This window comes from Moschus berezovskii, chromosome 3 (genome assembly GCF_049115385.1).
Source record: "Moschus berezovskii isolate FMDL1 chromosome 3, NW_MosBer_1.0, whole genome shotgun sequence".
Lineage (NCBI taxonomy): Eukaryota > Metazoa > Chordata > Mammalia > Artiodactyla > Moschidae > Moschus > Moschus berezovskii.
In genome coordinates, this window is record NC_142462.1 from 51,280,806 (window position 1) to 51,304,094 (window position 23,289).

At 36.4% G+C, this 23,289-nt stretch overlaps 1 protein-coding gene across 2 annotated transcripts in view; it reads right to left on the reverse strand.

Annotated features, from left to right (window-relative positions):
• Positions 1-23,289, reverse strand: part of RSBN1L (round spermatid basic protein 1 like) — a 90,144-nt gene that overhangs the window by 16,467 nt on the left and 50,388 nt on the right. Inside the window, exons 3-6 of one of the 2 annotated variants that reach the window (XM_088834029.1) lie at positions 22,249-22,425; positions 21,785-21,849; positions 5,807-5,944; positions 986-1,128 (exon numbers count right to left, since the gene is read on the reverse strand). In XM_088834029.1, coding sequence (XP_088690155.1) covers positions 986-1,128; positions 5,807-5,944; positions 21,785-21,849; positions 22,249-22,425 — 523 coding nt within the window. Of the gene's footprint in view, positions 1-985; positions 1,129-5,806; positions 5,945-21,784; positions 22,426-23,289 lie in introns of both variants that reach the window. The other variant, XM_055420684.2, reaches the window with a different exon arrangement.

Below are 23,289 nucleotides of genomic sequence, written 5' to 3' on the forward strand. Positions count from 1 at the left end.
TGACTACCTAGGGCCTATTTATCTATTGGGTTTTTTTTTTCACATTTTTCTTCTCATTTAGAAATGCTCTTTGTATATTAACTTTAGTCTGTCATGTTACAAATGTCCAGTTTCAAGCTTTGCTGTGTTGATGTCTTTTTTCTCACAATAGTATCACCATTATATTTTTGCACCTTTGTTTAGGAAGGTCTCTCTTAAGTATTTTATTCTGATATTTTTATTCTTTTTTTTTACTTATTATGTTCAAATCCCTTACTTCTTATATAACACTGGGGTTATGGCTTTGTTTCCCTTCAAATGGACTTCCAATTATGCCAGCATTATTCATCAAATAAACTTTTTTTTCCCCATTTATCTTATTATTAAATTCCCATTATACTTTGATCTATTTCTGTACTCTATCCTATTCCAGCGATCTTTTTGACCTTTATGGTAATTTTTAATGTTCAGTAAGATGAGGTCCCCCACACACGTATCTTCTCTTTCACAGTTTTCTAGACTATTTGCTAACTTTGTTATTCCATATGAATTTTAAAAATTATTTTATCCAGTGCTGGAAGTTTGAGTCCAAATGGATCCTAAAATTCTAAAGGACTACCATTTGTATTCAATCCAGAGTATAGATCTAAACATCTGCTTAGATCTTTTTTTATATCCTCCATAGATGTTTTAGTTTTCTTAAAATATTATTTAAATTTGTTTCTGAATATTTATTCAATATATTCCAATACAGTTTATAATGTCCCTGTTGTGAATGACATTTTTTCCCATCTCTGGTTACAATTTGTCATTTGCCTGCATTTTTCATGTTTTATTTATATTTGATATTTATAAGAAATTATATCAGCATGGGTAACCATTTTTGAATTTACATTTCAATTATGCTCTAAACTTTCCCTACCTTCTTTCTCCAACTTTCAACAAATGCATACATACCAATGTACAAACACTCATTTCCAGCAATAAACATTTATATCCAACATACCTTTTCCTTTTGAAAGGTGACTTTGGCATGTCAGCCACAGGGATCATCTGTTCTCCCGGGCGCACCCACATGATGGGACCATCATCACTATCTTTCCGACTCTCTAATTTTAAACTAGATAGTGTCCCCCAGGGCAGTGTACACTAGAGGCAAATAATGATATAGAAATTGATTATTTCTTAAGAGGAAATCTTCAAATGTATATTAAAGACTACTGTGTCCTTCACAAAATTTCATATATACATTTGAATTATATACCTGTTTTAAATATATTTCTATATATTCATAAGTTTGCCTTCAAAATGTTCTATTTCAGATACATCAAGAGAATAATTATTCTTGGATGGTTTCCCCCCACTTCTCCAATTCTGCCAGAGGTATGATTCACTGTATTCATCATTTGTTACTCTTTCTACCAAATATATAGGTCATCAGTTCAGTTCAGTTCAGTCGCTCAGTCGTGACCGACTCCTTGTGACCCCATGAATCACAGCACGCCAGGCCTCCCTGTCCATCACCAACTCCTGGAGTTCACTCAAACTCATGTCCATCAAGTCGGTGATGCCATTCAGCCATCTCATTCTCTGTTGTCCCCTTCCCCTCCCGCCCCCAATCCTTCCCGGCATCAGAGTCTTTTCCAGTGAGTCAACTCGTCACATGAGGTGGCCAAAGTATTGAAGTTTCAGCTTCAGCATCAGTCCTTCCAAAGAATACCCAGGATCGATCTCCTTTAGAATGGACTGGTTGGATCTCCTTGCAGTCCAAGGGACTCTCAAAAGAGTCTTCTCCAGCACCACAGTTCAAAAGCATCAATTCTTCGGCCACCAGCTTTCTTCACAGTCCAACTCTCACATCCATACATGACCACTGGAAAAATCATAGCCTTGACCAGGCGGAACTTTGTTGGCAAAGTAATGTCTCTACTTTTTAATATACTATCTAGGTTGGTCATAACTTTCCAGTGGCAAGTTAGGCATGAGCGCAAGGGGTGGCCTGGCTGAAAGGGATGCAAGCTGATCTCTAAAACCCATTCTAGACACACATAGGAGAGAGCACAGATAAGCTACAAAAATAACCAGAGAGACTTTTCCAACTCCTGCACATGTGTCCTAGGCCCACAGTGGATACAAAATAACCACAGGGTCTTCCCCAAGTAATCTTAGGCAGCTGGGAGCCCAGTAAGGGTTCATAAATATACTACATCTGATTATAACAGACTAAATTTTGGAAAGATATAAACAACACAGCCTACCGTTATATGACCTGCAATTGTCAATCGGCCTTGCGTGTATGCCCATTTGCATTCCCTTTCATTGACTGGTGGTGAGTACAAGCCCTATTTTGCACAGGGCATAACCAAAAGGAAGAAATTGGAAGTATAAAAAGGGGGAACCCAGATGGAAAACGAAGACTCCTTTGGGGTGGGCCTGCTCTCATATTTTGGGGGTGTCTGTCTAATAAAAGATCTGCCTGCTTGAGCTGAACTGAGCTGTAACTTGTCAGTTGCCTTAAAACCTTCAGCCAGTCGTTCCAAATTTTTGTTGCGACGGGGCAAGAACTGAGGAAGAAAAAGAAACCAACCCGACAATATAATGTTAACAAACTGGCAAAATAAGCAAGTTATCCTCCATGACAATCTATAAAAATGACCAACTGAGTTTTAAAAAATGGATACCTCAAATAAAAGGGGGCTACCTCTTTGAGTAATTAAAACCTAACAGAACAAAGAGGAAAACTAAACCAAAATTAAAATTTATTTCTGTGTAGTAGTTTCTTGAAGAGGTTGCTGGTCTAAAACCAGGGATTAAAATCTTTGAAAAGAAAACGGGAACAACAGAGAAATGACCAAGAGTCACTGTTCATTGAATGGTGAGAAAATGGGTATTTATAAACTATATCCCCCTTTTCAAAAAGGGGAGGCTGTCAAATTACATCTCTCCAGGAAGAATGCATTTATTTAGCTCGTTTATGTTTAAAATTAAGATCTGAAATATAAATATTTAAATGATTTTTCTTCTTTATTTCTTAAATTATGAAAGTATAATAACATTTACAGGAGATTTGGAAAATACAGAACAAAATTACATATAGTTCTAGTATATATTACAGTTTTTTAAGTAAATAAAGATTTTTAGTTGTAGTTTCAATATCAAACTCTCAAAAATTAATAAAATTAATAGACAGAAAAGTAGGAGGATATAGGAGACCTGAAAAGCACCATGAACCAATTCAACATAATTAAGATTTATAGAATTTTCACACAACAATGGGATACAAATCCTATTCAAGTTCCCACAGACTATATATAAACCAGGGGGAACTGGAACATATCCAAGGAGATAAAACAGTGCAAAAATTTCATCATCTGAAAGTACTGAAATCATACATAATCTGTTCTCTTATCACTGTGGAATTATGTTAGAAATCAATATCAAAAGATATCTGGAAATAACTCACATATTTTCAAGTACAATGTGACATTTACCAAGAGAAATCTGACTTACCACTGGAAAAGCCTCAATAAAGTTAAAAGACTAAAAAGGCACAGAGGGTGATTATAGAAAAAAAAGCATTTAAGTGAGAAATTAACATCAAAGATACTTTTAAAAACCCATCTATTTGGAAATTAAGCATCCACTTTTAAATGACAGGTGTATCTAAGAAGCCATAACAAGGAAAATTAGAAAATATCTGTAACAGAATAAAAATGAAAAAAAGAATTTATCAGAATTTGCTGCATGCAGCTGAAGCTGCTCAATGCAATTAAATATGATGTGGACTCTTAAAAATAATGCATGAAAACAAATAATGGGCACTAGCTTAAAATGTTGTGAAATTTCAACAAAATCTGTACTTTGTTAAAAAAAAAACTGTATCGCATGTTAATTTTCTGTTTTCCAGAAGCACATTCAAATTATCTTGGAATTTTTTTGACAAATATAAATGCCCAGGCGTTTTTTTCTCCCCTTCTCCAAAGCTCTAAATGTGATTCTAATGAAGCAGCCATATTTAAAAACAATAATATGATGATCTTTAATTTTTATTTACCTTGTTTCACTTTTTCTATTTCATATTCAGTGCTCCCATTTCAGTTTATGTTTCTAAAATATATATATATATTTTAGAAAACTTATGAATGTTTGCTTAACTAAAAGTTTCATGACATTTTGGTTCCACTTGTTTGACTAAGTATGAATAGAATGCTAGGTCTAATTTATAGTCACTCAAAACTCTGATATAGTTCCATTTATTCTGGCATCTTGCATTACAGCTAGAAGTCTAGAAAGCTTATTATCTTAGCGATATTTAAAAATAAATTTGAACAAAGCTTGAAACTTCTAATTCAATTCTGAGAATAGAAAGGAAATGCTATGTTATAAAAGAAATGATGGTATTTTTTAAATGCCACTCAAAATAAATGCAACCAAATTCCATGTCACTAGCTGGGAGAAACAGACAAGGAACCAATGGTTTAAAAGGAACATAAAAGGAAATAAAAGGAAAATGGAGTAGGATGAAAAAGGAAAAGATACATAGGCTAGAAAATAGAGTGAGAAGTTAAAAACAAAAGAGAGAGATGTTCTACAGAATATGTACCAAGTATTAGAGATAAACTAATCCTGTCACACTTTGACCTTTGAATTAGTGATTAAATAACTGACCTAACTACATAGTTCAGAGATTTTTCTCTCAATAGGATAGCTCTCAGTTCAGTTCAGTTCAGTTCAGTCGCTCAGTCATGTCCAACTCTTTGCGACCCCATGAATCACAGCACGCCAGGCCTCCCTGTCCATCACCAACTCCCGGAGTTCACTCAAACTCATATCCATCGAGTCGGTGATGCCATCCAGCCATCTCATTCTCTGTCGTCCCCTTCTCCTCCCACCCCCAATCCTTCCCAGCATCAGAGTCCTTTCCAGTGAGTCTAGCAGCCCATAAAAGGAAATATTTTCTGGAATTCAGGAACTGCTGGGAAAAGAAAGAAAAAGGAAGAAAGGGAAGAAAAAAAGAAAGGAACAAGGAAAAAAAGGGAGGAAAGAAAACAGAAGCCGGCTCAAAATCTTTTAAAGAATTTAAAGGGGCCTTAAAGCTGCATTGTTTAAATACCTTATTTTATTGATGAGGACACTGAAGCCCAGAAAGTTTAACTCGTTTGCCCAACCCAGCTAGGATCTCCAAAGCTGAAATACAGTTATACAACTTGCCGGGCCAGTTTTCCACAAACCCAAACTGTCACTTTCCAGTTGCAAACACTGTGGTAAGCATCTATCCTGTACTTCTTAAATCCTCTGGCACTCAAGTTTATAAAAAGGTGATAAACGAATGGAACTTATTTTCCTAAAGTGGCAACTACAGGCAAGTATTATTTTCTGACCTACCACTCGGCTTTGCCATCAGAATTAGTACCTGAGAAGTAACACACACACACAAGAATTACTTTTTGTTGTTGTTGTTGTCTCGTATACAGGGTTATCGTTATCCTCTTGCTATATTCCATATATTTGTGTTAATATACTATATTGGTGGTTTTGTTTCTGGCTTACTTCGCTTTGTATAATAGGCTCCAGTTTCGTCCACCTCATTAGAACTAATTCAAATGTATTCTTTTTAATCGCTGAGTAGTACTCCATTGTGTAAATGTACCACAGCTTTCTTATCCAAACTAAAAGAATTACTTTTAGTTTCTCACCTCTTCTTCCCTTCCTGCCAAATCAACTGAAATCAAAAACTTTATAATTCTGAAACAAGCCATGGTTTGTATCACTTGTAGCATGAAAGTAACACCCACAACTTAGATTGCTTCACATTGTTTCCTCTTACTTTTAAAAATGGTGAATCTTCCAACATGTCAAGGAACTCAGGAAAGTAATCTCCCACTTCTTCATCAACTGCTCCCACCAAGCTGATTTGTCTCATTGGGCCAGCTCTGTAAGTACCGTGAGAATATGTTCTTTTTACCTGAAGGATATGGATTTAATTACATTAAACATAAGACAGTTCCTGTTACCACTGCATAATCCTAAATTATGCTGTCTCAGATTTTTAAAACAAAATGTGAGGCAAGCAAAATAAAACAAAAAAGACTTTTACAAACAGTAAAACAAACAAAAAAAATTTGTACAAAAACGAGGTATTTTACCTTCTCTAGCTATTACTACACACTGCTTATGAAAAGAGTTGAGATAAACAGCATACTTCCTAACAATATAGTTTCTCCTTTCAACACAGTTTATTATTTGATCTATAATGCTACTGAAATTATATTCAAAAGTTCCTATACCTATATTTTCCTAAACAGTTCATACCTTTTTTGTCAGAATTTTCAAAAATAGACCCTCTGAAAACAGTGCATTTAACCATTGTCAGTACTCTGTATGTCAAAAACGCAACCAAGAATTATGTTCCTTTCTAGATCTCAGCATGTTAACCTAAGATTCAGTTTATATTTCTCTGGTGAAAACCTACTAGACCTGGAGAACCAAAAGTCCTAGGTTCCAAATCTACATTTGCCATCTACCAGTTATGCTGGTAGAAATCAGTTAAATTCTTTCAGTTTTAGTTTCTTTAACTGGAAAGATTGATCTCAGATTTCTAAAGAAAACAATAATTATGTAAAGCCACCTGTACAGTGTGAGCAAATGCTTATCATTCAAATTTAAACCAAAATAAAAGAATCACTGGTCCTAAATTTCAAAAGTACATCTAAACCTTACAGAGAAACCTCATATGCTAACGCTAGTAAACATGAGGATCTTTAAAGCAAAACAAATCCTTTTCATAAATATCTTTTTCTCTGGATTAGCTAACTGTAGGGAAATAACATTGTCTCAGTTTACCTGGGTCTATTTCAGTTTTAAAATGGGAAGTCCCATACACCAGGTAATTCTAGATGGGTACATTTTCATCATATCAGGGACATATACTCTAAAATATGTTCAGATCACAAGCTGAACCCCTACAACCGCAGTTGGTAAACACAGTATTATGTATCAAGTATTTAAGCCCCCACCCACAACAAAAACAGGACAATACAAGTTCTATCTTAACAGAACATTTGACTAAAACACTAGATAATTTTATTTTTTAGAATAATAAGCAAAGCAGTGTTACCAATGATACATTATTTCCTTAATAAGTTCATTTACCAGAATTTCAAAGTTAAGTTTTCATGAACTGCACAAATTCACTTCTCAGAAACATAAAACCTTACCCCAATTCTTCAAGTTACAAAAAAAAAAAAAAAAAGCTGGGATCGGTGTCCCCATTTTGTACTCATGGTCTGATCTTTCTCCTGCCTCCCAAAAGTTCCTAGCATCTCCAATACTGAGAGAATTGAAAGTGAATATCTGACTTTATATTTAGGCTCTAGATGTTTAGATATACTAACAGTATCACAATAGTAAAATTAATCATTGTTATGCATTTCTGTAATGCAGTCTAACAAAGCTAAAAATATCAACTTAAAATTTAGCAAAATTATCAGGACTGATATCAATTTCATTAGCTGACTCTGAAATCATGGCCTCAGTACTAAATTTTCAAATGATCATGACTTTCTGAGAGACTTGATTAAAATTAAAAGACTTCTATTAAAATTCATAAATATCTCACTGAAATCAAACACCTTTTGTTGTTAAACACAAGTTTACAAGTGCGTGAAATGTATCATTTGATTAACAAGTCATATTTGAGAGGCAGGATTTCCACTTCACACAATTAATTTTTTGTGCTTCAAACATTTGTCTTGTGTAATCTTCGATAACTGTCTAAACTGTTAACCAGTTCTAACAAAGCCAGAATCCCGTCTTTGCCATCCAGCTGGTTCATTCTACTTATCACAATATCAACAATGATCAACTTAATGATTTGCGCAGTGACTCGATTATCAACAAATTAACTTGAGGAAGGAGGAATTTCCAGTGAGAAAATCCTCCTGAAACACAACTGAATGTAAGACCTCTTACAAAGAAATGGGTACTTTTAACATACTTTTAAAACAAAAATCAAATGAATGGATGGTGTGCTAGATTCTTTTCTTTCCAAGAGAGTATATGTACGAATACACACATTCAGACCTAGAATACACATACTGGACCATTCAGGTATGACCTAAATCAAATCCCTTATGATTATACAGTGAAAGTGAGAAATAGATTTAAGGGACTAGATCTGACAGAGCGTCTGACGAATTACGGACAGATGTTCATGACATTGTACAGGAGACAGGAATCAAGACCATCCCCAAGAAAAAGAGATGCAAAAGAGCAAAATGGCTATCTGAGGAGGCCTTGCAAATAGCTGTGAAAAGAAGGGAAGCAAAAGGCAAAGGAGAAAACTAAAGATATACCCATTTGAATGCAGAGTTCCAAAGAATAGCAAGGAGAGAAAAGAAAAGTCTTCCTAAGTGATCAGTGCAAAGAAATAGAGGAAAACAATAGAATGGGAAAGACTAGAGATCTCTTAAAGAAAATTAGAGATACCAAGGGAACATTTCACGCAAAGATGGGCTCAATAAAGGACAGAAATGGTATGGACCTAACGGAAGCAGAAGATAATAAGAACCAGTGGCAAGAATACACAGAGGAACTGTACAAAAGGGATCTTCACGACCCAGAAGATCATGATGGTGTGATCACTCACAAAGAGCCAGACATCCTGGAATGTGAAGTCAAGTGGGCCTTAGGAAACATCACAACGAACAAAGATAGTGGAGGAGATAGAATTCCAATTGAGCTATTTCAAATGCTAAAAGATGATGCTGTGAAAGTGCTGCACTCAATATGCCAGCAAATTTGGAAAACTCAGCAGTGGCCACAGGACTGGAAAAGGTCAGTTTTCATTCCAGTCCCTAAGAAAGGCAATGCCAAAGAATGCTCAAACTACTGCACAACTGCACTCATGTCACACGCTAGTAAAGTAATGCTCAAAATTCTCCAAGCCAGGCTTCAATAATACATGAGCCGAGAACTTCTAGATGTTCAAGCTGGTTTTATAAAAGGCAGAGGAACCAGAGATCAAATTGCCAACATCCAGTGAATCACCAAAAAAGCAAGAGCGTTCCATGAAAACATCTATTTCTGCTTTATTGACTATGCCAAAGCCTTCACTGTGTATATCACAATAAACTCTGGAAAATTCTGAAAGAGATGGCAATTCCAGATGACCTAACCTGCCTCTTGAGAAATCTGTATGCAGGTCAGGAAGCAACAGTTAGAACTGGACATGGAACAGCAAACTGGTTCCAAATAGGAAAAGGAGTACGTCAAGGCTGTATATGTCACCCTGCTTATATAACTTCTATGCAAAGTACATCATGAGAAACACTGGGCTGGAGGAAGCACAAGATGGAATCAAGATTGCTGGGAGAAATATCAATAACCTCAGATATGCAGATGACACCACCCTTATGGCAGAAAGTGAAGAAGAACTGAAGAGCCTCTTGATGAAAGTGAAAGAAGAGAGTGAATAAGTTGGCTTAAAACTCAACATTCAGAAAACTAAGATCATGTCATCCAGTCCCATCTCTTCATGGCAAATGATGGGGAAACAGTGGCAGACTTTATTTTGGGAGGCTCCAAAATCACTGCAGATGGTGACTGCAGCCATGAAATTAAAATATGCTTCTTCCTTGGAAGAAAAGTTATGACCAACCTAGACAGCATATTAAAAAGCAGAGACATTACTTTGCCAACAAAGGTCTGTCTAGTCAAGGCTACGGTTTTTCCAGTAGTATGGATGTGAGAATTGGACTATAAAGAAAGCTGAGTGCCAAAGAATTGATGCTTTTGAAGTGTGGTGTGGAGAAGACTCTTGAGAGTCCCTTGGACTGCAAGGAGATCCAACCAGTCCATCCTAAAGGAAATCGGTCCTGAGTGTTCACTGGAAGGACTGATGTGGAAGCTGAAATTCTAATACTTTGGCCACCTGATACAAATAGCTGACTCATTTGAAAAGACCCTGATGCTGGGAAAGACTGAAGGCAGGAGGAGAAGGGGATGACAGAGGAAGAGATGGTTGGATGGCATCACCGACTCAATGGACATGAGTTTGGGTAAACTCCGGGAGCTGGTGATGGACAGGGAGGCCTGGGGTGGTCGCAGAGTCAGACACGATTGAGCGACTGAACTGAACTGACACACATTCAAAAGATATACCAATAAAGAAAGAATGCTCTTTAATGCTAGGAGAGATTCAGGAATCAGAGACAATCTTCTCCAAGGAAATATATATCTGAAATTATTACAGTTTATTTAATAGGTAAAAATAGGCCAAACTATACATGATATAAGTTATTTCTCTAACTGAAATAGACTTTGGAGTTCTACCAAGTGGTTTCCATGCAATTCAAGTAACTACTTCCATTCTAAAAAATAAAAAAAAAAAACCCTACTATAACATTATTTAACTGTAGAGGAAGATAAATACTGTTAATAATTAGAAAAACAGAGCTAGTTATTAATAAGTTTAACATTCAGCCCTCTTCAAATAAAATTTCTGTGTTTAAATGTTAAGTAAAAACATGCATCATTTAGTAACAGCAAGAATGGGTAAAGCTTCTTTGGTGGTAATATAAGGACATGATATATTTTATAACTTAAGTACTTTACTTTGATTAATACAGATGTTGCCATTTTAGATTGGAATGATTATTCACTGACTGAAGGGACCATTACTGACCTAGCCATCTCACTTCATTCAAATTACCACTTTCACATCAATTTCCAAGTTTCCATATGTTGTTCTTTGTTTAAAAGTAAAATAAAATGAAACACGTCTAAATTAGTACAGACCTAAATGTTAAAAACTTTAACACAATAGGTTAAAACAAATTTGATTTTTCCTCCTCTCCTATGTTTGACACCCCTAAAACAACGCTATATTTGTTGGTGATTTTTTGAAGTCTGTCCTATTAAAATTCATGAATATTTCAAAGGATATATGGAAAACACTAAATTTTGAAGAATATAGTAAATACAGACTCTACATGTTGAATTATAATGTTAAATATGGTACTTGAATCTTCATAGTTCTTGTCATCTCATGGCAAAACACATATATATGTAAAATTCATTTACACATATAATTTGCTATAATAAAAGCACAAGTCCCTTCCCTTTTCACCAAAATGTGCTAAAACTGTAAAGTACATTTTGTTTGTCCACTACTAAAACCACAGATAAGTAATTCTCTGGTGGGCCCGTGGTTAGACTCCACGATCTCTTACTGCCAAGTGTCCAGGTTCAGTCCCTGATAGGGGAACCAAGATCCCTCAAGTGAAATGGTTCACAGCAAAACCAAACAAAAAAAAAGCAATCCACACATATATTCCACTAGAAAGTATGGTCTCTATATAAATTACATATAACTTAGCTATCAGGTTTAAACAAAAAAGAATTTTCTTCTAAACACTGATTGTCCAAATATTAAAGATAATAATCTGATGACTCAATAGAATGGATATATTTAAATTTAAAACTAAATTTTAAAAATTAAATTCATTACAATCTTAGCTTGAGAAAGTAATCTGAATTTTAAAATACAGTGTTACTCAATTAAAAAATGGCCAGACCCGAACATTCTTCCAAAAAAGATATATACATGGCACACAGGCACAAGAAAAGATGTTCGACATCACTAATCATCAGGGAAATGCAAATCAAAACTACAGTGAAACATCACTTCAGTTCAGTTCAGTTCAGTTCAGTCGCTCAGTCGTGTCCGACTCTCCACGACCCCATGAATCACAGCACACCAGGCCTCCCTGTCTATCACCAACTCCCGGAGTTCACTCAAACTCATGTCCACAGAGTCGGTGATGCCATCCAGCCATCTCATTCTCCGTCGTCCCCTTCTCCTCCCGCCCCCAACCTTTCCCAGCATCAGAGTCTTTTCCAGTGAGTCAACTCGTCGCATGAGGTGGCCAACACCTGTCAAAAGGACTATCATCAAAAAGATCAAAAATAACAAATGCTGGAGAGGATGTGAAGAAAAAGGAACCTTTGGACACTGTTAATGTGAATGTAAATTGGTGTAGCCACTGTGGAAAACAGCAGAGGTTCCCCAAAAAACTAGCAATTTTATTCATGGGTATATATCCAAAAAAAATAAAAATGCTAATTCAAAAAAATAAATGCATCCCAAGGTTCAAAGCAGCATTATTTACAACAGCCAAGATATGAATGCAACCCAAGTGTCCAACAAGAGATGAATGGGTAACAAAGACATGATGTGTGTGTGTGTGTGTGTGTGTATACACATATATAGACACACACAGACACAATGGAATGCTATTCAGCTATAAAAAAGAATGCATTTTTTTCCTATTTGCAACAACATGGATAGACTTGAGATATATTACGCTAAGTAAAGTAAGTCAGAGAAAGATAAATACTATGTATGTTACTACTTATATAAGAACAAATACTTTGTATGCTAAAAAAACCAGACTCACAGATACAGGAAACCTGTGGGAAGAGGGGTGGGGGGGAGGGATGAGCAATTATGAGGCAGGGAGTTAAGTAACAAACTACTATGCATAAAATAAATAAGCTACAAGGAAAGAATGTACACCATGTGGAATACAGACAATATTTTATAAGAGCTTTAAAATGAAGTATAATCTAAAGAAACTGTGGAGCACTATTTTGTCACTTGAAACTAATAATAATATAAATCAACTATACCCCAATTAGGGGCTTCCTAGGTGGCACTAGTGGTAAAGAAATCACCTGCCAATGCAAGAGACGTAAAAAGATGCGCGTTCAATCCCTGGGTCAGGAAGGTCCCTTGGAGGAGGTCATGGCAACTCACTCCAGTATTCTTGCCTGGAGAATCCCATGGACAGAGAAGCCTGCAGGTTACAGTCCATAGGATCACAAACAGTCAGACACGACTGAAGTGACTTAGTATGCATGCATGCACACCCCCAATTAAAACAGATAAACACACTGTAATGTAACTTTTAATTATATACCATTTAATACATATCATTTAATTCCTTCCTGGAGAAGAAAATGGCAACCCACTCCAGTACTCTTGCCTGGAAAATGCCACCATGGGTTCAGATGGCAAAGAGTCACACATGACTGAGCAACTTCATATTAATACAACTTTTAATGGTTCAGTGGGTAAAGAATATGCCTACAGAGCAGGAGACACAGATTCAATCCCTGGGTTGGGAAGATTCCCTGGAAGGGGAAATGGCAACTCACTCTAATATTCTTGTGGCTTCCCTGGTGGCTCAGAATAATAAAGAATTATTATTGGTAAAAAATTTGCAATTGGTAAAGAATTACCAATTATTAATGGTAAAGAACTTGCAATGCAGGAGACCCAGGGTTTGATTCCTGGGTCGGGAAGATCCCCTGGAGAAGGGTATGGCAATTCACTCCAGTATTCTTGCCTGGAGAATTCCATAGACAGAGGGGACCTGGCGGGCTACAGTCCATGGGGTCTCAAGGAGTCGGACATGACTGGGCAACTAACACTTTCACTTTCCAGATTAATAACCCAATACTTCAAACATACACTAAATCTGTTTGAACAATTAATGTTTCAAACATAGAAAACTACACATATTCAAATTCAAAATGTATATACTTCTTGATGAAACTTGAGATATACGAACATAATCCACACACTTCTCACAAAAAGAAATAGTATGCCTTGATTTACATGACATCTGTAATAATGAAATATTATACAGCAAGTAATTAAGTTTCCTCTGTAGCATGGAACAAAAAGAAATCTACAATAATCATTAGGAAAAAAGTCTCAATTATCCAAAAATAATTTATCCAACAGTTACAATTCAAGAGCAGTGGGATGGGAAAAGGAAAAAGGTAAAAGCTGAAAGAATATCTAAATAGTTAAAATAAATGTCACAAAGGCATTGATTCATATGAGGATACTCTTCTTACATGTATGTTTCTATACTTGGCAAAATTCCAGTTAATATCTAAAATCATATTGGATAAGAAACCATAATTACAAGGGAAAGGAGTGAAAAGAGGTATGCACAACTGCAGCTGCCCTAGCTTATCGATATTATAACACCATAATGACAAATCTAGATGGAACTAAAAACATAAATTACGTTGAATATGCTCAGTCATGAAATTAAAAGACACTTGCTCCTTGGAAGAAAACGACAAACCTAGACAGCGTATTAAAAAGCACAGACATCATTTTTCTAACAAAGGTCCCCACTCTCAAAGCTATGATTTTTCCAGTAGTCATGTACGGACGTGGTAGTTGGACCATAAACAAGGCTAAGCGCCAAAGAATGGACGCTTTTGGATTGTGGTGCTGGAGAAAACTCTTCAGAGTCCCTTGGACAGCAAGAAGATCAAACCAGTCCATCCTAAAGGAAATCAACCCTGAATATTCATTGGAAGGACTGATGCTGAATTTGAAGCTCCAATACTTTGGCCACCTGATGTGAAGAGCCAACTCATTGGAAAAGACCCTGATGCTAGAAAAGACTGAAGGCAGGAGAAGGGGGAGACAGAGGATGAGATGGTTGGATGACATCACTGACGCAGAGAGTTTGAGCAAGCTCCGGTAGACAGTGAAGGACAGAGAAGCCTAGCATGCTGCAGTCCATAGGGTCTCAAAGAGTCCGACACGACTCAGTGACGTTCAACAACAATCCTCAGTAAAAGGGTATCTTCAGAAAAATCTTGGTCCTTAAAACTGTATGCTTCCATTATTCAGAAAAACCGCTTATCTGGAAATACTCACATCCTGATGACACTTTGTATAAGATCACTGTATTTGCTTCAGTAAACATTAATCAAATTATTAGTTTTCTGATGCAGTTAAAAAATTGAAAATATCAACATACATCACTGCATTAAAACATATCCTATATGCTTACTTAAAAGGTATATATTCCTTAAAAGGAACACCTCTCGGAAGACAACATAATAAAAGAAAGGATACATATTCTTATATTTGTAAAAGCTATCAACAGATGTAACAGTCTAAACCTCCCCTAGAGTCCTCCATTCCACAAAACACCTACCACCATCATGACTACATTTTCATATTTCCCTTTATTTATTCTCTATAAATGTTATGAAAGGGAGTAAAGGGAATGGGAGAGGAGGAAATAGAAGATTTTTAGTACCCACTGTCAGTAACATAATCTCAGTTTTGGTTAATGGGAAAGGGACTGTTCAATTAGATTATGTTTAAACTAAAACCCGATTCATTATTCCTCACATAATCTTTAAAAACAAAAACCAAAAACACATTTGGCTTGCTACAAAAGAAAAAAGTAGCCTTTCTGACAGGAAATACATTGCCAAAAATACTGCTTTCTCTTATTTTAGTTATAAAAATTGTTACAACAAGGGAAGCAAATTGGACATATGTAATTAAAAAAACCTCTAGGTATGACTCACTTGAAATAATGCTGCTTCCCAAAATGTGCTCCCTGATATGCCAGTCCCTGAAGAGAAGACTCTATAGTCCAATAAGTTTGGAAAGCTCTTCTGGTTGGGAGGTTCACCACACACTATTAAATGCTATAAAGGTTGTGACAAGACTCAAAATAAACTTATTTTGCCCAGCATTAGACAAACTGTTTTGATTTCAAAATGTTTTTGTTTACCTGTTTTATTTTAGTGTACCTATCAACATCCCAAGGTACTAAAAATTCCACAGAATATTAGTATACAGTATGTGCTTAGTCGCTCAGCCGTGTATGACTCTTTGCAACCCTTTGGACTGGGGCCCGCCAGGCTACCTGTCCATGGAATTCTCCAGGCAAGAATACTGGAGTGCACTGTCATTTCCTTCTCCAGGGGTTAGTATATATATTGCAGTTAACTCATGATAAATAGAGAAGATAATATAGGTGCTTCTAGCAAGTATCATCATCAATCCAAAAAAAATACAAACAAGAGGATAGTTACTACAGTAAAAAAAAAAAATGTGGAAGTGAGAGCAGAAGAAGCTACTCCTTCAATTCTGGTAAACTTTCATTAAAAAAAAAAAAGTCGAGCTCACCACATTCCTACTGAAGCAATCTAAGCATCTAACAAAAATAAATGTGCCACAAGGGGGAGCTATTCCCCATCACATCTAGCATATCCTTCCAAAGTAAAACATATAACAGGTAACAACATTTAATCAATATTTTATTTCAAAAATATCCTTATAACTAAAATAAGAATAAAAGTGTTACTATTTATTATTTAAATTAGTACAATAAAGGAAAAAGTCTGCGTTCTCAAATAGAACATATGATATCTGCCATAGCAGATCAGGTCAAACATTTAAGTTGTACATGTCAAGCACAATTGGTCAAAATGAAAATTCAGTACAAAGGAAGGCAATGAATGGTCAAAGATGCCATGCTGAATCATTTTCATTGGCATAGCACGATGAATGAATGACCCCAGATGAATTCAATAACTTAGTTTTCTCCCCTCATTTTGCAGAGCCAAGGCTAAGATTCAAATAAGATTTAATAACTGCTGACTTCCAGATGTTCAAGCTGGTTTTAGAAAAGGCAGAGGAACCAGAGATCAAATTGCCAATATCCACTGGATCACTGAAAAAGCAAGAGAGTTCCAGAAAAACATCTATTTCTGCTTAATAATACTGACTATGCTAAAGCCTTTGACTGTGTGGATCACAACAAACTGTGGAAAATTCTGAAAGAGATGGGAATACCAGACCACCTGACTGACCTGTCTCTTGAGAAATCTGTATTCAGGTCAGGAAGCAACAGTCAGAACTGGATATGGAACAACAGACTGGTTCCAAATAGGAAAAAGAGTACGTCAAGGCTGTATACTGTCACCCTGCTTATTTAACTTACATGCAGAGTACTTCGTGAGAAACGCTGGGCTGGAGGAAGCACAAGCTGGAATCAAGACTGCCAGGAGAAATATCAATAACCTCAGATATGCAGATGACACCACCCTTATGGCAGAAAGTGAAGAACTAAAGAACCTCTTGGTGAAAGTGAAAGAGGAGAGTGAAAAAATTGGCTTAAAACTCAACATTCAGAAAACTAAGATCATGGCATCTGGTCCCATCACTTCATGGCAAATAGATGGGGAAACGGTGGAAACAGTGGCAGACTTTATTTTTGGGGCTCCAAAATTACTGCAGATGGTGACTGCACCCATGAAATTAAAAGATGCTTGCTCCTTGGAAGAAAAGTTATGAACAACCTAGACAGCATATTAAAAAGCAGAGACATTACTTTGCCAACAAAGGTCCATCTAGTTAAAGCTACGGTTTTTCCGGTAGTCATGTATGGATGTGAGAGTCGGACTATAAAGAAAGCTGAGTGCCAAAGAATTGATGCTTTTGACTGTGGTGTTGGAGAGGACTCTTGAGAGTCCCTTGGACTGCAACGAGATCCAACCAGCCCATCCTAAAGGAAATCGGTCCTGAGTGTTCACTGGAAGGACTGATGCTGAAGCTGAAACTCCAATACTTGGCCACCTGATGCAAATAGCTGACTCATCTGAAAAGACCCTGATGCTGGCAAAGATTGAAGGTGGGAGAAGAAGGGATGACAGAGGATGAGATGGTTGGATGGCATCACTGACTCAATGGACATGAGTTTGAGTAAACTCTGGGAGTTGGTGATGGATAGGGAGGCCTGGTCTGCTGAAGTCCATGGGGTCGCAAAGAGTCAGACACGACTGAGAGACTGAACTGAACTTACTATTAAAATATTGGTAGATTTAGTCATGAGTTAACACTTGATGTAAGTTATTTGCTAGCAGTAACTCAGAACCAGGTTTGAGGGAGGGAAAAAGGTGACTGGAAGATAACTGCCCCAGTTTTCATATTCTCACAGTAGTAAGTTCTTACTACAGGGTTTGGAGTGCACACTGATTGAATACTGTGTATCAAGACAGAAATCTCAATTATTTCTTGACAGATAAAAATCCTGTCTTACTTGCCTTTCTGTTCCCCTACCATGAAAGACATAGGACAATGATAAATGTCCAAATGACTATTAGAACAAAACAGAGATGGTAGACTAAGACAGATGTGAAAAAGTGGAAGTGTTAGTCGTGGTCTTACTCTTGGTGACCCCACAGGCTGTAGCACTCCAGGCTCCTCACCGTGGAATTTTCCAGTCAAGAATACTGGGGTAGGTGGCCATTCCCTTTTTTAGGGGATCTTTTTGACCCAGGCATCAAACCCAGGTCTCCTGCATTGCAGGCAGATTCTTTACTGTCTGAGACACAAGGGAAGCCCAAGAGATGTGGATGATTGCACATGGTCAAAATCTCTTCCCAAGCATGTATACTCACTTCTGAGCAATGTGACTGTGCCACTCCTACTATCAAGAAGTGAATCTGGGTTTGGCCTCATGACTTCCTTTGGCCAGTGGGACATTAGCAAACACAAAACAAGCAGAGGCTCACTCTTTCTGCTCTATAAATCCTGCAACTACCACCATGTGTACAAGCCCAAGTTAACTTGCAAGAAGATGAGAAAAACATGATCATCACCCCAACTGACACTGCATCAAACCACCAGACATATAAGCAAGGTCTCCTAAGAACAACTGATCTGAAAACCGCCACACATGAATGAAGCTATCCAGTCACCAATAGAGCTGACAGAGACTTTCCAGAGAGGCCAACGAATTGTGAGAAATACCTTTAAGCCACTTAGTTTTGAGGCTTTTTGATTTGATCTGCGGCAAAATATCTGATATAGATAGGTTACAAGCTTTCCACAAAAATCCATTTTTATTCTCAAACAGAATTTTATCATACAGTTTGACTGATAGTATCATTAACCTCAGAGTCACAACATCAGAAAAATGACATAACCTATAAGACAACACATAATTCTACCATATCTTTAAAATTTTCAGGCAATCTGCAGGGATATAGATGAAGATGATAAACAGAATTATACAAGTAAAAAGAATTCCAAAACCAATGACCAGAGAACAGGATGTCTTGTGCCTTGATCCTTTTTGTCAGTGCCATGTGTCTGTGTGTGTATGTGTGTATACACAGATATACACTGATACATACAACAAAAAAATCTTTAACATGATTCAAAGATAAAGGCTAAACAGATAAAAAATGAATTTTTGTGAAAACTAGAGTAATATTACAAAGATAAACCTTATCACTATAGAGATCATAGAAATAGCTACATCTTACTTATATTGTCATCGTTTAGTGTCTACAGATATAGGGCAAATGATTTTGGCTGCTCTGATTTTAATTAAACAAATATTCAGAAAACTAGTCTGCAGAAAACAACTTCCTCAGTCGTCTAAGCTCTTAAAAAACAAATAATCTGGTTTGGAGAAACATCAAATGAGCAGCTCAGGGAAGCTTTTCTCTAGATATTCATTCTCACACCATAGGAATGGCTGGATCTGGAGTACCATGGGGTAAAGGCACATGGACCTTGCACAGGCAATTTTCTGGCACCACATCTAAAGCTAAAGAGGTAAAAGCACTCCCTGTAGCTGGCGAGTCACAGAGATACAGGGCCAGAGCCACAACTGGTAACAAAGGATGCAACTGTATGTGGTATCCAAGAACTCTAACAGGTAATGGCAATCAGAGTAGGTAGCTCTACAAGGGCTTGAGACTCACTACCTAGTCACACACCGGCCTGATTAACAAGTCCCAGCAAAATACTGTATTTAACAACAGAAGTATGGTTTTGTGGTGTATATATTACACAGGTTAGGATGAAAATGCTTATAATTTAATAAATATCAATTAATAAAAAATTAATACTTCCTAACCTTAAAAGCTATCTGAAAAGCAAATATATGTACTGTGACATTTAAAAGATGACTGAAATAACTTGCATTGTATGGCAACAGAAAGTTTATGATGCAGTGGAAACAAATTACATTGGAAGCCACGAGGTCTACCATAAAACCTAGCACTTAGCAGAAATAAAATAAATGAAAAACAAATCAATGATCTAATACCAAAGGTTTCTGGGCAATTATTTCTTCTCTCTCCTCATTGCTAAAATTAAATGGTAATGGAGATTAAATGGGTTATTACATATAAAGTACTTAAAACAGTTCCTGGTAGTCAATAGCTACTACTGACAATAGCTACTATTGTCAATAGGTAGTACTCAATAAATAGTAGACACTATTACTAGATGCCAGTCTACTAACCCTTCTGAAATTTATAAAATGACAGAGCAAGTGGCAAATGCTCTACAGCTCCCTTTCAGCTCTAAACAATATTTAAATTCTAATTCTCCAACAGTAAGTAGCCCCCCCACATACATACATATTAAAATGTTAAACATAAGCACATTATCCAGACTTCAGTGTATTATTGAATATACACCAAACATACTGTGGGGTGGGGAGGTTGGTATGTGTGAGTGTGACTGAACGTCCAGACTATCATTTAAAGTGGAAACTATAACTTGAACAGATATTAAACAAACACACAAAAAGACATACACTCAAAATAAGGAAAAGGCTCTTGGGTGAAGATGAAGGAGACTGTGTTCTACTTCTGGCACTGCTGCCAACCTTAAAACCTTAAAAGACTCCTATCTGTGTTTGTTTAAGTTGAGAAAGATTGGGACAGATGATCGCTAAGATCTCTCTGAAATTTTCTTCACTTTTTTTTTCCTCTTTTCAAACCAGAATATCAATTATTACTTAGAATACTGGAAACTTTAGCACAGATAAACATGAAAATTGCTGATCTTCGGCCTAAGCAGTCTCTGATCTGACAATGAATAATGATGCACCAGCCTTTAGATGGGCCTACATTCACTTCTAAAAGCCAGTGGACTGGATTCTGCCTCTTCTTTCTAAAATAATGTATATTCAGAAATTCTCTGGCGGTTCAATGGTTAGCATTCCAGTCTTTCACTGTTCAATCCTAGTCAGGGAACTAAGATCCCACAAGTTGCATGATGCAGCCAAAGTAAATTAATTAATTAATTTAAAATAATGTATATTCTATAATGAGAAGGGTAGGAAATAGAAATTAGCTCAATATATGCACTGATATGCTAATATTCTCACATAATCACATATTTAACTAATGATTCCTTTGTACCACAATATACTGATTCAGTTCAGTTCAGTTCGGTTTAGTCGCTCAGTCGTGTCCGACTCTCCGCGACCCCATGAATCACAGCACGCCAGGCCTCCCTGTCCATCACCAACTCCCGGAGTTCACTCAAACTCATGTCCACAGAGTCGGTGATGCCATCCAGCCATCTCATTCTCCGTCGTCCCCTTCTCCTCCCGCCCCCAACCTTTCCCAGCATCAGAGTCTTTTCCAGTGAGTCAACTCGTCACATGAAGTGGCCAAAGTATTGCAGTTTCAGCTTTAGCATCAGTCCCTCCAATGAACATCCAGGATTGATCTCCTTTAGATTACCCAACATTTATTCAGCACCTTCCATATGATGAATCCAATGCTAAGCACTTTTAAAGCACTATTTCATAAAGCAAGAAGACAATTTTAAGTGATGTTCAGGGAGGAGAACTATTTTATGGACTGGAATAATAAATAGGTAAATTCATTTCACTCCCAAAATAAATCCAAGGAAAAAAGGACAACAGAACTTAATTATTTCACTAACTAAGAAAAGACAGACAAAGAGAAGCTGAAATTTACACTCTAGTGTTCACATCAAGAGAGTAATTTATTCTTAAAATCCCCAAGAGGTTTCATTATATCCTTACCTTTTTTTATTGAAAACCTGTAAGAAAATGAGGATCAAAGAACATAATAAACTTGTCTAAAACATATAATTAAAAGTTAAAAAAAAAACACAACTAAAACCTCTTACCTGAGCATGAAAATTGGACATAGTCGTTGTCTCTATATCCTTCTTTCCCAATATCTCCATTTTCACTGGTGAATTGGGAAAATTAAATGAAAAGTAGTCTAAAAAATCAGGTAAATAAGTAGCTGCCCCATGAACAATACCCATTACATAGAAAGCTGCAGAGTTCTCATTTTCACTGAACACCAGATCCACAAACTCTTCTGCAAACCTCTCCATCTCCACAGGAGACAGATGGGAGAGTTCATTGCTGTAGGCATGGATAACTGATGCACCTCCATTAGGCTGGTGCTCAATATGAATGAGCTGTTTGAACTGCAAAGTGTCCAGCCTTCTGAGGTTGGTCTGAACCCGTGGCTCCTTTAATGAGACAAATGGAAACTCACTGTTTTCTGGAATTTTGGAATCATAATTCTTGGTATCCAAACTCTTTCCACTGTAATCCTTTATGTTATCATTTAGGATACCTTTGGCTTCTTGATCTTCAACATCAGATAGCAATCCTGAGCAGATAGTTTGAATAGATTTGCTATACATTTTTGGACGCTTCCGTTTTTCATTCTCTTTGTGTTTCTTTTTCTTTTTCTTCTTTACCTTCTTAATTTGTAAGTCTTCTACACTTGTTTTTGGTTTCTCCTTCGCACCTGTTGGGAAAAATTTTTTTTGAAACTACGCATTTTAGTTTAAATATCATGCTTCAGGAACTGTTTTATAACAAAAGCAAAGTTTATACAAAATGAAGTTTATATCTGGGACTTGTTTTACACAGTATTGATAATCATAATTTAGTCAGGCTCCTTCCCTCTCTCCACACACATAGGCACATACACACAGAGGAAGGCTTAAGACATTCTGACATGAAGTAGATGCTCAATCAGTATTTAATGAAGTAATGAAATTAATGTTTTAGAAATCAGTCTTCAAATTTTAAATACAGAAAATCAGAAATGGAAAGCTGAACAAAAGTCAATGTGAACAATGAACGCCCTGCAGATATTTTCCATTGATATGTATCTTTTTTACTTTAAGTGCTTAAAAATTACATACAGGTGTCAAGCTTTAAAAATCAGCAAAGGAGAAAAACACTTGCATAGTATATGAGCAACAAACACAGAAATTCCTTAGCTCTTTACCATACTTCCTTCTCCGTAAACTACTCTTTAATCTAAAACGGGCTATTCTAGATCTACTAGAGTCTACAAAATTCCCAGTGAAAACTCAGCAAGGTACCATAAGAGATGACAAAATCAGAATAATTTCTCATGTCCTAAGTACAAATGATATCCATGTACTGGTAAAGAAAGAAATTAAAGAAAAGAAAAAGAAATGGGTCAATAATAAATGTATACATTAATGAACCTCTGTAACCAAAGGTAAGTAGACACTAGGCTCAGAAATTTAGAAATCCAAAGAATAAAAGATTAATCTACAGTGGCTATACAGGTATAGAATTTAAGTGTACATATTAAATACAATATTATCACAGTATATTTATTTCTAGACAATAA